The 15,776-nt window shown below is 34.7% G+C and overlaps 1 protein-coding gene across 10 annotated transcripts in view; it reads left to right on the top strand.

The window, feature by feature from the left end:
• The window catches only part of EEA1 (early endosome antigen 1), a 454,873-nt gene that overhangs the window by 401,157 nt on the left and 37,940 nt on the right, over positions 1–15,776 (top strand). For all 10 annotated transcript variants that reach the window (XR_010383157.1, XM_064491578.1, XM_064491581.1 and 7 more), the window contains 3 exons: positions 8,115–8,453; positions 13,378–13,527; positions 14,517–14,636. Coding sequence is in view for 9 of the 10 variants with exons in the window: in XM_064491578.1 (XP_064347648.1) it covers positions 8,115–8,453; positions 13,378–13,527; positions 14,517–14,636 (609 nt within the window). In the remaining variant the exon portion in view is untranslated. The remainder of the gene's footprint in view (positions 1–8,114; positions 8,454–13,377; positions 13,528–14,516; positions 14,637–15,776) is intronic.

Below are 15,776 nucleotides of genomic sequence, written 5' to 3'. Positions count from 1 at the left end.
TACGTGTGTTATCATATTATCTATTCATCTGTTGATGGATACTTGGATTGCTTCCTTCTTTGGGCTATTGTGAATAGCGCTGCTTTGAACACGGGTATACAAATATCTGTTTGAGACCCTGCTTTCAGTTCTTTCGGGTATATACCCAGAAGTGGAATTGCTGGATCAGATGGTAATTGTTTTCAATTTTTTGAGGACTTCACCGTACTGTTTTCTATAGTGGCTGTATCCTTTTAAATTCCTATCAACAGTGTACAAGGATTCAACAGTTTCTCCATATCCTTGCCAAAATTTGTTATTTTCTGTGTTTATTTTTGTTTTTGTTTTTTTTATAGTAGCCACCTTAATGAGTGTTAAGGTGGTATCTCATCATGGTTGATTTGCATTTCCCTAGTGATTAGGTTGAAGAGCATCTTTTCATATGCTTGTTGGCCATATAATTTTAGTTGGGTTGTTTGTGTTTTTGTTGAGTTGTAGGAGTCCTTTATATGCTTTCGATATTAATCCCTTATTGGATACATGATTTTGCAAATATTTTCTCTCATTCTTTAGGTTGCCTTTTCACTCTATTCATTGTGTCTTTTTGTAAAAGAAAAACACTCCTGTGTGTCTCCTCTACTCTCAGTACTGTACTATAACTTCATATCTGACATCAGATGTGTGGGTGTTCTGTATATCAACAATTCTGCGACACCAGCTGGGTGTCCGACAGTTTAACTCAATTCTTACACTATTTACCTGAAGCTGGCATCAGATTAAGGGTGCAGTCCCACCAGACTGTGCCTGAACACCCGTACCTTCCCCACACCCCAATTCAGACACCAGTTCAAAGTCCATCTTGTTACTTGTACTTCTGAGCAACTGGCTATAAATGGGAGGTTCCCAGGCCTCTGCCTCTGGTTCAATTAATTTGCTAGAGTGACTCACAGAACTTGGGAAAACATTTTACTTATTACATGACTGGTTTGTTATAAATGACTATAACTCAAGAACAGCCAGATGGAAGAGATGCATAGGGCAAGATACGTGGGAAAGTACATGAAGCTTCCATGCTTTCTCTGGGAGCTCTCCACACGTTCATCAGCCTGAAATCCCTCAAATTTCTTTCCTTCTTTACATAGGCACAGATGATCAAATCACTGACCATTGGTGATTAAATCAACCTTTAGCCCCCTCTTCTCTCCCTGGGGAGCGGGTAGGGCTAAAAGTTCAACCCTTCCTTCAAGTTTGGTGCCCCTAGCACCCGCCCCCATCCTTAGAGCTTTCTAAAGAATCACCTCATTAATAAAAACTCATAGGTGGCTGAAGGGGGCTTGTTATGAATAGCAAAGGATATCTTTATTGCTCTTATCACATAGGAAATTCCTAGGGTTTTAGGAGCCCAGTTCCAGAAATGGGGACCAGGACCAAATGTATATTTTACAGTATCGCACCTTGGATGCACAGAAGTTTTAGATCTAATCCAATTTGTCTGTTTTTACTTTTCTTGCCATGTTTTTGGTGTCATATCCAAGAAATCATTGCCAAATTTTGTCATGAAGCTTTTCACCTGTTTTCTTCTAATAGTTTTGTAGTTTTAGATCTTTGATCCATTTTGGAAAAATTTTTTACAGCATAAGGTAAGGGTTCAGTTTCTTTCTTTTGTATTTGGATATCTAGTGTTCCTAGCACCAGTTGTTGAAAGGACTGTCCTTTTTTCTATTGAATGGTCTTGGCACCCTTATTGAAAATCATTTGACCATGTGTGAGTATTTATTTCTGGGTTCTCTATTCTTATTCTGTTGGTTTAGATGTCTTTTTAAATGTCAGTACCACATTGTTTTGACTACTGTAGCTTTCAATAAGTTTTGAAATCAGGAAGTGTGAGACCTCCAACTTTGTTCTTATTCTGTATTTTTTTGTAATGTTAATATTTTCCACTTTGTTTCTTTAAAGATGAGCAACAGATAATATTTAGTTTGGAGGCAGGGCAGGCATGGTATTAATACTTTTTCCCCCCATGTCTTTACTTTTTTGTTGGTGGAATAATAGGGAGTTATTAAATCTTTTTACTCAAAGGTATGGTGAATTTGTTGGCTTTGCTTTAAATAACTTGAACCTAGTATTTTGATGAAATATAATAAGGAAAAATCAAGACAGAAAGTAGCATGGTAGAAGGGAAAAAGAGATGAGAATAATTGGTTGTAAATAGTAAGCTTCTTGTCACAGCCAGGTGAATGAACTTGGGAGCACATCCTCCAAGTCTTGTCAAGTTTTCAGAGACTGTAGTTCTGGCCCATGGCTTACTATAGTCTAAGAGAGACCTTGAGGTGGAACCATCCAGCTAAGCTGTTTCTGAATTCCCTGACCCTCAGAAAATGTGTGAGATAATAGATAAAATTTTCAGCTCCTAAGTTTTGGGGTGATTTGTTGCTTGTGCCCTTGCACAGTATTTCTCAAACTTCTTGATCTCAAGACTGCTTTATATTCTCAAAAGTGTCATGAACCCCAAAGAGCTTTTATTTATTTATTTTTTTGGTTGCATCTATGGACAGTTATGTCAGAAATTAAAATAAACTAAAAATATATGTTCATTATTTTATTTAGAAAACAGTAACCATTAAATATTAACATAAATACCATTTCTTATTAAAAATGTCTATTTTCCAATATAAAAAATAGTGGTGGTAGTTTACATTTTTTCAATCCTCTTTAATGTCTAGCTAATACAGGACAGATGGATTCTTCTATCTGCTTTTACATTTAATCTGTTGTGATACGGTTAAAGTGTGCATAGAAAACTTAGTTTTACACAGATGTAGTTGGAAAAGGGAGGACTAAATAGCCTTTTCAGGTAATTGTAGCTATTTTTATTTGATATTGTACTGAAATTAGATAAGGTATAGTTTCTCAAAAGTTAGTTGCAGTGTAGATTCTGAAACCATATCAGTGCAGTTTTTGTACTTTGTAACACTGAAATTCATTCCTCTGTCTTGCCTTTTGAATAGATCTTTCCTATGCATGATTTTTATAACATAATGCATTAGTCATGTGAAAAATACTGGTTCACTGAGTTATGCAGATTTCCCAAATATTGAACAGTTCATTGTACAGTATAAAACAAGTCACATTTGTCAATATCACCATCAATCTCAGTATAGGCTTTAAGTATAAGGAAGTGTCAAGCTCGTGGTGGTAGATACAAGTTTTCCAAAATTCTAAGCTTCATCTTGAAGCTTCAGTTTTATCATTGGCAACCAACAGGATCACTTCTATTCTTTGACATGACAGATTCTCTTCCTACCCAAGTCTGAATAATCATAGTTCGTCTGTGATTCTTTCCAGTTGAAATAGCGTTTCAAGGAAAAAAGCAACTAGCTCAATTGCATAAATGCTTTTCTATGTGACAATTATATTATTCTTCGGTATGCAGCCAAAGTGATCCATATATACTTCCTATTTTTTCACAGTTTTTCTTTTTTCTTGTTACAAATACTGCAGCTATGAACTTTCACCATAAATCTCATGCATTTGTACAGGAATTAAATTGTTATGTACTCTCATGTGAAATTGCTAGGCTACTGGCTACATACATACTCATATTTACTAGGTGATCCCAAACTGTTTTCCAAAGTAATTATACTAGTTTACCATTTTCTATTTCTCCATCAACACTTGGTGCTGACTGATTTTTAAAATTTAATCTTTTTATGGCTTATAAAAACCTCCCTGCCTCCCTGTCCCTCCTTTTTTCTCCTGTCAAACTCTATGTAGAAAACATCTACATACACTTTAGTTTTATCTTTGTCCCTCAATTTGATTTTTAATTTCTTTTGAGATTAGAGTTGACCTCCTGCCTCTTGGAAGTTGGCCAGATGTGTACATGCAGCAGATGTTTATGATCAGTGTAGTTTGTTATGTATTTCTGAAACATCAAACCGTTAATATTTATGAAACAAACATCATATATATATATATATATATATATATATATATTCACACATGCCTACATACGTGCACACACACTGTTAAAGGAAGTACTCTGTCTATTTTATGAGTACTACAGGGAATCAAGATGGTTTAGTGTAGTAAAAATGGAATTTTTTATTAGGGGATAAGAGGATTTTCTACTAATCTTAATAATCTTTACAGAAGTGTAATACTTGACAATTTTTTTTCAAAGTGTTTTCCTGCTTAGGATGTTTCTCACCAGTTAGAGCAAGAGCAAGCAGAGAGGTGCATCTATCTATCGCTCTCTCTCTTTTTTTTTTTTTTTTTGAATTTTTGCCTTCTGCCTCCCTCGCCACTCCTCACCCTTTGTCCTTGATAAATCATAATTGTTGACAGTGGTGATATCCAAGTGTTGTAAATTTGGAAATCTCTATGCTTGGTCTTTTGAAGGCTATTACATGAAATGCCTTGGCAGCTTTTGTGGGTCATAGGCAGCATCAGGGTGGATAGATTACATTTTAAAATATAATGAATGGGAAAAATAGTTGCTTTTATGGTAATGTCAAGTTCTCAGCATTAAGCCAGTGTTTTTTTAATTACTGACTTGGAAAACTTAAAAACGAGAGGAATATTGAGGGAGCCTCCTTCTTAGTTTCTAATAAGAATCATATTCTGACATTTGAACAATTCTGCAGCTTAGTTTAACTATTTCTGTATGATTCTGAACAAAATCATATGTTTATTTAAAGCTACTAATGTGATTAATATGGGTCACTGTAAGAGACTGACTGTTTTCTGGGTTACACCTCTTATCCATTTTCCATTCTTCATTGCTCTCCACTTTCCAACGGTCCCAGTATTAAGGTGCTCATAGGCCAGAGCAAGAGCCAGATGTGGCAAGTAGTTGTATTGCTGTGTATTATCACTGTGTTGCCAAGTGGTATACTGATATGAACAGAATAGTACAGTGGTCAAAAGCCTGTTTAAATCTCAGCTTTGCCACTAACTGGTTGTGACACACAACCTCTTAAAGTGTGTTTCCTCTTCTGCTAAGAAGTACTGTTATATCCATTTGCCTCTTAGGATTGATGTGAGTATTGAATACATTAATAGATGTTAAAGTGCTTAGACTAGTGTCTGGCTTTTAGAAAGCACCTCAATGAATATTTGTTGTCACTGTTTTTATTTGGAAGTGTTGTGATGCCGAGTTGGATCAAGACCACGGTGGATGTTTTCCTATCTTACTGACTAGTAAATCAGGAAAGGCGTTTGTAGAAGACAACTTTATTTAGCTTAGTCTTTAGGGATGCTAAGGAGCATATCATGTGGCAGAGGGGTTAATGGCATTTCATTTTAGAGATAGATATATCTATAGAAGGCATGGGAACATGTAAGAGCACAAAATACAAGATGTTGGAGAGCTACAAATAGTTAACTTGTTCTTTCTCACAAAGCTGTTTTGAGGAACAAATGAGATCCCTGAAACTACTCTGTAAGCTCTCAAGCTATAAAAAATACCATTCTTTTTGCATTTCTTCTCATTACCTGGCTAGTAACAAGTGGATAATGGAGCCTAATACAGGGAAATTGTCTCTGTAAGAAAATATGTTGAAAGAACAATTGGTGAGGAAATCAAAAGAGGACTGGACATTCAGAAGGAAAGACTTTTGCCTACTCAAATGATAATTGTTATAAACCAATCTTAACATTCATTTTATATTTTAAATTTGAATAGTATAAGTTTGGAGGAGCATGAATTGACTCACTGAGTGTCTGAATTGTGTTGTGGAAAGTTTATTGGACTTATAATCATAATACGTGACTCTGCCACCTGGCCAAGTCATATCAAGCTTTTGACTTTAGCTTCTTCATCCATACAATGGGGATGATAATGTCTATCTCATTTTTTGTTGTAAGGATTGATATAGAGACGAGAATGTGCAATTATTGATTTCCTTAATGGATTCTACTGCATTAAAAAATCAATCTTCAAAAACCATGTTTTCACTATACTTTTTGCTTCAGATTCTATGGGAAGATGATAATGAGAATGAAAAGTTTGTCATACTAAATTCAGTTAGCCTTTTGCATGTAAAAATTACATAATGTGAGTGTATTAGTTTCTTTTAAAAAGAAAGTAAGTGATTTAGGTTCTTTTAAAATTTAATTAGCTCTCATCTGTGCAGTAAAGCAGGAAGATTTTGATTAATTTTTTAGGCAAGTGAATTTTAAACAGTCAATGGTTGTTATGTATTTTTTGCTTCTTAAAGAGCGGAGCTGTCTGAGGGATTATGTGTAGAACTAGTGGGATTACTTGGTTACTTTAAGCCTATGGGGAAGAAGACTTACTACCTCATTACTAGCCTTAATTTTAGTAGCATTAAAAAAAATTATATCCCACCCAGGTTCTCAGTATTAGTGTGGTTGCATTCATAAAATTTAGTAACTTGGACTTTTCTTCAAAAAGATACAAGATATCTATAATGATCAACGAATAGATTTAGCTTACGAATTCTAAAATAAATGTTATCTTCTTAAAAGTATAAAATTATGTCAAGAAATATGTGGAGTTACTAACAAGACACAAATGTTTATATAAAAAAAGAATTTTCCTAATATACAGATTGACTCAAAATTACTATTTTTTTCTCTAGTCTTTTGCCTCTGTCTCTTTTTTTCTGTTTCTGTTGGTTGGTCAGGACACATCTCTGCTAATTTTGCCCAGAATTTATGGTTGTTCTTTTTACTTTGTCTCCCATCTTCTCTTTGTTATATATATACTTATATCATCTTTCTGACATTGCTTTTTCTATAGTATATTCCTACTTGGTAATTTATATTAACGAACTTCTCAGACGGGTGTTCAAGAATCATTACTACTGCCTTTCCCACTTTGGTACCTAGACTTATTACTCCCCTTGAGGTAATAAATAGCATTTGTTATTTTCCCTCATGCAACTTGTTTGTTCCTTTGTGACTTTATCTATTTATGTCTTCTTGTATAGAGCAGATAGCATGAATCATGTATACCTATTGCTTAACTCCTTTCACCACTTTACCAAGTTAAAAGTTTATTTTCATGTGATTTTTAACTTACTAGTTAGTCCCACTCAATTTTACTCATTTTATTTAAGACTATATACTCAAGAAATTTAACACAGCTTTTCTATTAATCCATTTTTGCCTATGCATTATGTTTCAACTTTGTTAGAAAAGTTTTTTTTTTTTGATATGTGTGTTTCATTTAGATTAGTCTGTTTAAAGGTCAGAGGCTTTGCTAGTCCTCCACTACATCTGTAGTATCCCCTTCTAGCACACTGCATATAAAAAGTGAGCATTATAAATGTCCATGATTGACTCATCAGGTGCTTACCGTGGCTTCTTATCCTGGCTATCTTTGTTACAGGATTGAGTTAAAATTCTGATCCATACCTTATGTGTACATATGATGACTTAAAAATGTTCAATATTAATTGTAACAATTCCACTAAGACCAGACTTTGACATTTGATTAGGCTGACTGATCCAGATCTTTGATTGGAGGTGTCAGTTTTTATACTTTATACTTGATAGTACTGAGTAAAATAACAAAACATGAGATAGGTTAGTGAAATTTTTAGATCACTGTTTTTACATGCCTAGAAAGAACTCTGAATTACTCTTAAAACTGGTGACTCTTAAAAATAGTGTTTGTTAAGAAGAGCAAAAACTAGGAATCAGTAGAATCAGGCATACTACAGCAGTGAATGGTATTGTTATGCTAAAACTCTTACCAACTATGAAACTGTAAAGCCAAAAATCAGAATTGCTGTAGTATATTGTTATGTAAAACAATTTTTGATGATAGAGGAGTAGTTTTAATTTTTAACTCAAATGAGAGAATGTAAATATTTTGCATACCTTAAAGAGTCTAGTTAGTAGATTTTAGTGTTTTCATTTTATGTCAAAATTTTGTTAGTAGTTCTTATTACACTAGTAATAAGAGCTTAGTCAAGTGGACCAATAATAAAATCATAAGTTAGTATGTAATAATTTAATTCTTGGTTGGATATTTTCACTGTTTTTATATTGTAATAATGACTAAAACATTTAGTACGAAATGATACTGCTCTAAAGATTGTTTGAATAATTAGAATAATTGAAAGTATTAGGAAAAGAAATACATTGTTAAATTGATATTTCAGGACTTGACTGAAAAGTTGCAGAAGAAAGAACTGGACTATACTCAGTTAGAGGAGAAACACAATGAAGAATGTGTGAGTAAAAAGAATATACAAGCAAGCCTTCATCAGAAAGACTTAGATTATCAACAGCTTCAGTCAAGGTTATCTGCATCTGAAACCTCTCTGCAGAGAATACAGGCAGAACTAGGTGAAAAGGGAGAAGCTACTCAAAAGCTCAAGGAAGAACTGTCAGAAGTGGAGACCAAGTACCAGCATCTTAAGGCAGAATTTAAACAACTACAACAACAGAGAGAAGAAAAGGAACAGCATGGGTTACAACTCCAAAGTGAAATTAATCAAGTAAGAGCTATTAATTTTATTTATTGTAATTCACCCTGTGGATGTCCACTCTTCTGATAGAATTTTATTTTTTCCCTTGCCAACTATGAATTTTTATGGAGAAATACATAAGTACAGAGCATATGTGAGGGTATATATGACACAAAGGTTATAGAGCCTTAATATTTTCAGATTTAACAAGAATAATTTTAATTGAAAGCAGTTGTGTAGAATGCTTATTACTAATTTTCACTTCTGCTGAGGCTCTTGCTAAGATCTGATTTGTTATGTTATGAGGCTGGGGTGTAAAGCACTCTTAATATGTAAGCCTTACCAGAAGTCTTGCATCCTTATCTCCATGCAACTCTTTTTTGTTCTGCACTCCCAGCACTTGTACACTAATTCTTCTAAAATTAATACAAACAATTTTTAAAGTGAACCCACCCTGAATCAGCTCCACAAGAGAAATCAGCTATTATTTCTGGTAATATTAGAGAAAATAAGAAATTTGAGAAAGTGATAGTTCTTAGCTACAAGGCAAATTTCTCCTTTAGTTTTAACAAGGTGGCAATTTTTGTTTAAAGTTAATGAATGAGACTCACCTAATATTTTAAGAAAATATTCTTTCCCCTATTTTATTTAGAAATTGTTGCCAGTTTGAGGACTTAGGAATCCTTTGTGCTCTATTCAGTTACCCATATGTAAGAAGTCAGTTGTGGTGGTTCTTAACTATGGAAAAACAAGAATCACTGTGGATTAAAAAAAAAAAAGACAGTGGAATAGGTCTGAGTGTGTCTTAAGTGTCTTAATTTTTTTTAACACCTTTATTATGGTAAGATTCCTGTACAGTAAACTACACATATTTCAGATGAACAATTTGATGAATTTTGATAGCTGTATATACCAATAAAACCACTACCACAATCAAAATAGCTAATATTTCCAGTACTCCCCAAGAGGTATACATTTTGAGTTCCCAGTTTATCCCTTCCCACCCCCTTTACCCCCTGGTAACCGTAAGCTTGTTCTCTATGTCTGTGAGTCTTCTGTTTTGTAGATAAGTTTATTTGGATTCCACATATAAGTGATATCATATTGTATTTTTCTTTCTCTTTCTGACTTACTAAGAATGACAATCTCCAGGTCCATCCATGTTGCTGCAAATGGCAGTATTTTTTATGGCTGAGTACTATTCCATTGTACATATATACCACATCTCACATCTTCTTTATCCAGTCATGTTGATGGACATTAGGGTTGTTTCCATGTCTTGGCTATTGTAAATAGTGCTGCTGTGAACACTGGGGTGCATGTGTCTTTTTAATTTAAATTTTCCTCTGGATATATATGTAGGAGTAGGATTGCTGGATCATATGGCAAGTCTATTTTTAGTTTTTTAAGGAATCTCCCTACTGTCCTCCGTAGTGGCTGCACAAATTTACATTCCCACCAACAGTGTAGGAGGGTTCCTTTTTCTTCACACCATCTCCAGCATTTATCATTTGTGGACTTTTTAATGATGGCTATTTTGACCAGTGTGAGGTGATACCTCATTGTAGTTTTGATTTGCATTTCTCTAACAATTAGTGACGTTTAGCATCTTTTCATGTGCTTGTTGGCCATCTGGATGTTTTCGTTGGAGAAATGTCTATTTAGATCTTCACCCTATTTTTTGATTGGGTTACTTATTTTTTAGATATTAAGCTGTATGAGCTGTTTGCATATTTTGGAAATTAATCCTTTGTTGGTCATATCATTTGCAAATATTTTCTCCCCTCTGTAGCTTGTCTTCATTTTGTTGGTGGTATCCTTAATTGTACAAAAGCTTTTACGTTTATTAGATCCTATTTGTTTATTTTTGTTTTTATTTCCATTACTCTAGAAGCTGGTTTGAAAAAAATATTGCTGTGATTTATGTCCAAGAGTGTTCTGCTTATGTTTTCCTTTAGGAGTTTTATAGTATCTGGTCTTACATTTAAGTCTTTAATCCATTTTGGTGTTAAGGAATGTTCTAATTTCAGTCTTTTACAGGCAGCTGTCCAGTTTTCCCAGCACCACTTGTTGAAGAGACTGTCTTTTCTCTATTGTATATTCTTGCCTCGTTTGTCATAGATTAACTGACCATAAGTGCATGCATTTATTTCTGGACTTTCTATCCTGTTCCATTGGGGGGGGGTGTGTGTGCCAGTATCATACTGTTTTGATTACTGTTGCTCTGTAGTATAGTCTGAAATCAGTGTGATTCTTCCAGCTCTGTTCTTTTTCAAGACTATTTTGGCTATTTAGGGTTTTTTGTGTTTCTATACAAATTTTAATATTTTTTTTGTTCCAGCTCTGTTTGAAAAAAAAAAAAGTCATTGGCAATTTGATAGGGATTGCATTGAATTTGTATACTGCTTTGGGTACTATGGCCGTTCTAACAATATTAATTCTTCCAATCCAAGAACATGGGATATCTTTCCATTTCTTTAAATCATCTTTAATTTTCTTAGTCAGTGTTTTGTAGTTCTCTGTTTATAAGTCTTTCTTTTCCTTGGTCAGGTTTATTCCTAAGTATTTTATTTTTTTGGATGCAATTTTAAAATGGATTGTTTATTTTCCTTGTCTGATATTTCATTGTTAGTGTAAAGATATGCAACTGATTTCTGTATGTTAATCTTATATCCTGTTACCTTGCTGAATTCTTTTATCAGCTCTAGTAGTTTTTGCATGGAGCCTTTGGAGTTTTCTATATATAGTATGTCATCTGCATATATGACAATTTTACCTTGTCTCTTCCAATTTGGATCCCTTTTATTATTTTTTTTCCTTGTCTAATTGCTATGACTAGGACTTCCAGTACTATATTGAATAGAAGTGGTGAGACTGGGCATCCTTGTCTTGTTCCAGATTTTAGTGGGAAGGCTTTCAACTTTTCACTGTTGAATATTATGCTGGCTGTATGTTTGTCATAAATAGCTTTTATTATATTGAGATATGTTCCCTCTATAACCACTTTCGTTAGAGTTTTTATCATAAATATTTTCTCAGGTCCTTTCTCTCTGTCTTCTTTTTTAGGACCCCTATAATGTGAATATTAGTGTGCTTCATGTTGTCCCAGAGTTCTTAAACCATCCTCATTTCTTTTCTTTTTTTTCTTTTTACTGTTCTATGGTAGTGATTTCCACTAATCTTGTCTTCCAGCTCACTGATCTGTTCTTCTGCTTCATTTATTCGATTCTTGATTCCTTCTAGTCTGTTATTCATTTCAGTAATTGTATTCAACTCTGTTTGGGCACTCTTTATATTTTTTAATTCTTTGCTAAAAACTTCCCTCTCTGTATCTGTACTCTTCCTGAGTTCTCTGAACATCTTCACCATCATTAAGTACTCTGAACTCTTTCTCGGATAGATTGCCTATCTCCTTATCACTTATTTCTTCTGGGATTTTATCTTGTGCCTTGGCCTGGAAGATATTCCTCTGTTGCCCCATATAGTCTAACTTTATATTTTTAGGTAGGTCAGTTATGTTTTTCAGCCTTGGAGAATGGCCCTCTGTGGAAAATGTCCTGTGCATCCAAGCGGTACACTTTTCTCTTGTCACCCAAGGGCCTTGGTCAAGTAGGTCCCAGGGTAAAGTCTGGCCTGTGATTGCAGATTCCTTCCACAGGCTTTGGGATTGTTTTCTTATTTCTTGTATCTGCCCTCTGGTGGATGAGGCTGGCCAAATGCTTATGCAAGTTACCTGGCCGAAGGAGTAGGTACCTTTCCACTGTTGGATGGAGCTTGGTCCTGGCCCTCAGGTGGGTAGGTCCCTGCCTAGGGGTGTGCCCAGAGGCAGCTGTGGACTCCCAAAAGTCTGCTGATGGGTGGGGCTGCGTTACTACCCAGTATGTTGCTTGGCCTGAGGCTTCCCAGCCCTTAAACCTACAGGCTGTTGGGTGGGGTTAGGTCTTGGTGCTATGACCCAAGCAAGATGTCAGCCTCCAGGAAAGCTCATATAGATGAACACTCCTGGAATGTCTGCCACCAGCTTTTATGTCCCTAGGGTGAGCCACAGCTGCCCCCTACCTCACCAGGAGACCTTCCAAAATCAGCAGGCAGGTCTGGCCCAGGTTTCTATGAAGTCACTGCCTCTGCCTTTGGACTCAGCACATGAGAAATTCTGTGTGCACTTCCCAAGAGAGTGAAGTCTCTGTTTTTCCCAGTCCCGTGGGGCTCCTGGAGTTAAGTCCCACTGGCTTTCAAAACCAGATATTCTGGAGATTCCTCCTCCCAATGCCAGAACCCTGGGCTGGGGAGCCTGTTGTGGGGCTCAGAACTCTCAGTCCTGTGGAATGGCCTCTGCATCTTAATTATTCAGCTTGTGGACTGGCCACCCAGGGGGTATGGGCCCGACTATATTGCAAGCACACCCCTCCTACTATCCTGCTGAGATTCCCTCTTTATGTTTCCAGTTGAAGAGGATCTTTTTTGTTTTGCAAGTTTCCAGTCTTCCCCCCGCAACCCATGGTTGTTGAGTAGTCAGTTGTGGTTTTGTTGGAGAGCCTTTTCCCCTTTTTTCCTTTTCTAAAGTTACATAGCAAACTTCTGGAAAGCTCATGGTCCTACTACTCCACCATCTTGACTGGAACTCCTTAAGTGTCTTAATTTTAAGTTTCATTTTATTATTTTAAGTTCTTCAAGTGATTACAATACTTAACAAGAGGCTCTGTTTCACTATTTTTTTGTTTTTGTTTTTTAAGAGGGCACACCTCCTGAAAACTAGGGTGTTTGATCAGATTATATGTGGTTCATCATAATTTATGTGATTAAAATTCAATTGGCTTTTTAGGTTCCTCCAAAGTATCATGAAAATATATTATGTTTATATTAGTGAAAAATAAAACATTGTTTGGAAAGTAGTTGGTAGTAGTGGTGTGTGTGGTTTATACTTATGTATATGCTTTTTTTTCCTTTTCTAAAGTTACATAGCAAACTTCTGGAGACAGAGCGCCAGCTAGGGGAAGCTCACGGTAGGCTGAAGGAACAGAGACAGCTTTCAAGTGAAAAGCTGATGGATAAAGAACAACAAGTGGCTGATCTACAACTCAAACTTTCTCGTTTGGAAGAAGAGGTAAGCTAGCATTTCAAATGAGTTTATATTAGTACATTTATTCACTGATAGATTTGAAGCATCTTAAATATTGTGTCCAGTCTTTTTATTGTCATGAGCTTTAATTGGATTTTTTAACTTTAATTTGCAACTTTTATTTCTCTCCAGTAAAAACATCCTACTTATTAACTACATTAAGTCATTTTGTTGTGATTGTGTTTCCTAAAGTTCTCAACAAAAATGTACAGGGAAGGCTACTCTTCAGCTTTAGGAAGGAAAAATTCTGGGAGTGAACCTTTTAGGCTGCTCAAGAAGAGTCTTTCTACCCAGGAAGGACCACTTCTCAATGAAACTGAAAAATGAACAGTTGGTGAAGGCACTGATGTGCATGTAAACTTTGAGTTTGCATTTAAGGATTTTTTCTTTTAAAGATTAAGCATAAGATTGGATGCTCTCCTAATTTAAGATGTGGTTGCCAAAATGGCAACTATTATTTCGTTAAAGTAAAAGTTATCATTAAACTATATCTTTTATTAGAACTGAACAAACACTGAGAGTTGATATCTGTAGCTTCAGCATCAGATTTTCTTTTAGACCCAAAATCTTAGTGTGGTAGATTGTTATTCTTTCCCAATAAGTGGTAGTTATGACTGTTGTGAAAAAAGTAAAACAAGTATTGATCCTGTTATTTAGATTATTGTTATAAAAATCTGTATGTAATTAATTTCTTGATCATATTAATGCATAAAAACAATAATAAACAAAATGCCAGCTGGAGAAAGAATTATATTACTCTTAGGATGAGAGTCTGTTCCTAAGGAATAATTTCTTAATCATGAGATTAAGATTCTATAAGTAATGAGATATTGCCTTTAAAGTTGATTCTATTTGTCTAAATTTAATTTTCTCTTCAGACTTGAGAATTGTGAGATTTGAAGTAATATCAGATTTTTATGAATGATAGCATTATGCCTTTAAGTTGTCAACTGAAGGTCTACTTTTTTTTTAAGTTGAAGGAAAAAATAACAAATTCCACAGAATTGCAGCATCAATTAGATAAAACAAAGCAACAGCATCAAGAACAACAAGCTCTTCAGCAGAACACGACAGCAAAACTTCGAGAAGCTCAGGTAAACATTATTTGAATTTTTAGCCTTTTAAACAGAAATTAACCAAATCATTATCTTTTTGTTGTGGTGAAGCTAGATAATGCAAAGTACTTGACTATGAAGGGTTTTGATTATTTTCAGTACCTAGATAATCAAAATCTTTTTTTGGTTGCTATGTTGAAAAATCTTTCTAAAATATTAAAAAATGTTATAAATAGATTTATTATTTATTACAAACTTATCTATATAACATTCTAAATTTATTAAATTATTTAAATAGAATATATTTATTTAAATTGTGATTTATGCATAATAAATGATTTATTATTTATTATCATCTATCAAAAATACCTTATTTGAAAAATAAAATAATACAAATAAAATTTGCTGGATTAGTTAACTCAGTAAAAAATAACATTTTGTATTTCCTGCAGTAGAACTTACTGTTTGTTGGCCATGTCTTTCCCTGCTTTAGAACTATCATATGAGCACTGGAACTGTAGATGTTGAAAACACAAGTGATTGAGTTTAATTTGTACAGATTCTATAGTATAGCTAAGAAGATTGAAAGAAATTAAGTTTTTGTTTTGGTGAGGGGTGGATGGTATCCAAATGTTTGAAATGAATTTGACTTTGACATTCATTTATTCCTCAGTCTCTCATTAATTCATTGAATATAATTGAACACTGTGGTAAACACTGAAAATAGAGAGATGAATAAGACACAGCACCTACCTTCTAGGAAATTGCAATCTAATGATGTGCACACAGAAATAATATTTGAATTTAAAGGAGGTGATAAGTAATATGTCTTTTCCCTTCTGAGTTTGGAGAGTGGCATGGGAGTCAGATGGATACAGATCAAAATATTCATTTATTTGTTCTTTCATTCATTCAGTCAACAAAGTATTAATGTCTCCTCTTGGCCAAGGAAGTGATTTTATGGATACGGCAGCAGAGAAAACAGACAAAAATGTCTGCTCCATGGAGCTTAGTAAAGAAGACAAACAATAGCCAAAGTAAACAGGCAAAATATATAGTGTGTTAGATGGTAATAAGTGATGTGGAGATGAAAAAAGGGATGGGGAGTGGTGAGTCTCTAGGGAGCTGGAAGTGGGACTGCAGAATTAGATAGGGTTGCCAGGGAAGGCCTCTCTAAGA

Source organism: Camelus dromedarius, chromosome 11 (assembly GCF_036321535.1).
Source record: "Camelus dromedarius isolate mCamDro1 chromosome 11, mCamDro1.pat, whole genome shotgun sequence".
In the NCBI taxonomy this organism is placed as follows: domain Eukaryota; kingdom Metazoa; phylum Chordata; class Mammalia; order Artiodactyla; family Camelidae; genus Camelus; species Camelus dromedarius.
The sequence above is the reverse complement of the archived record's forward strand: the minus strand, read 5'-3'. Positions and strand labels throughout refer to the sequence as shown.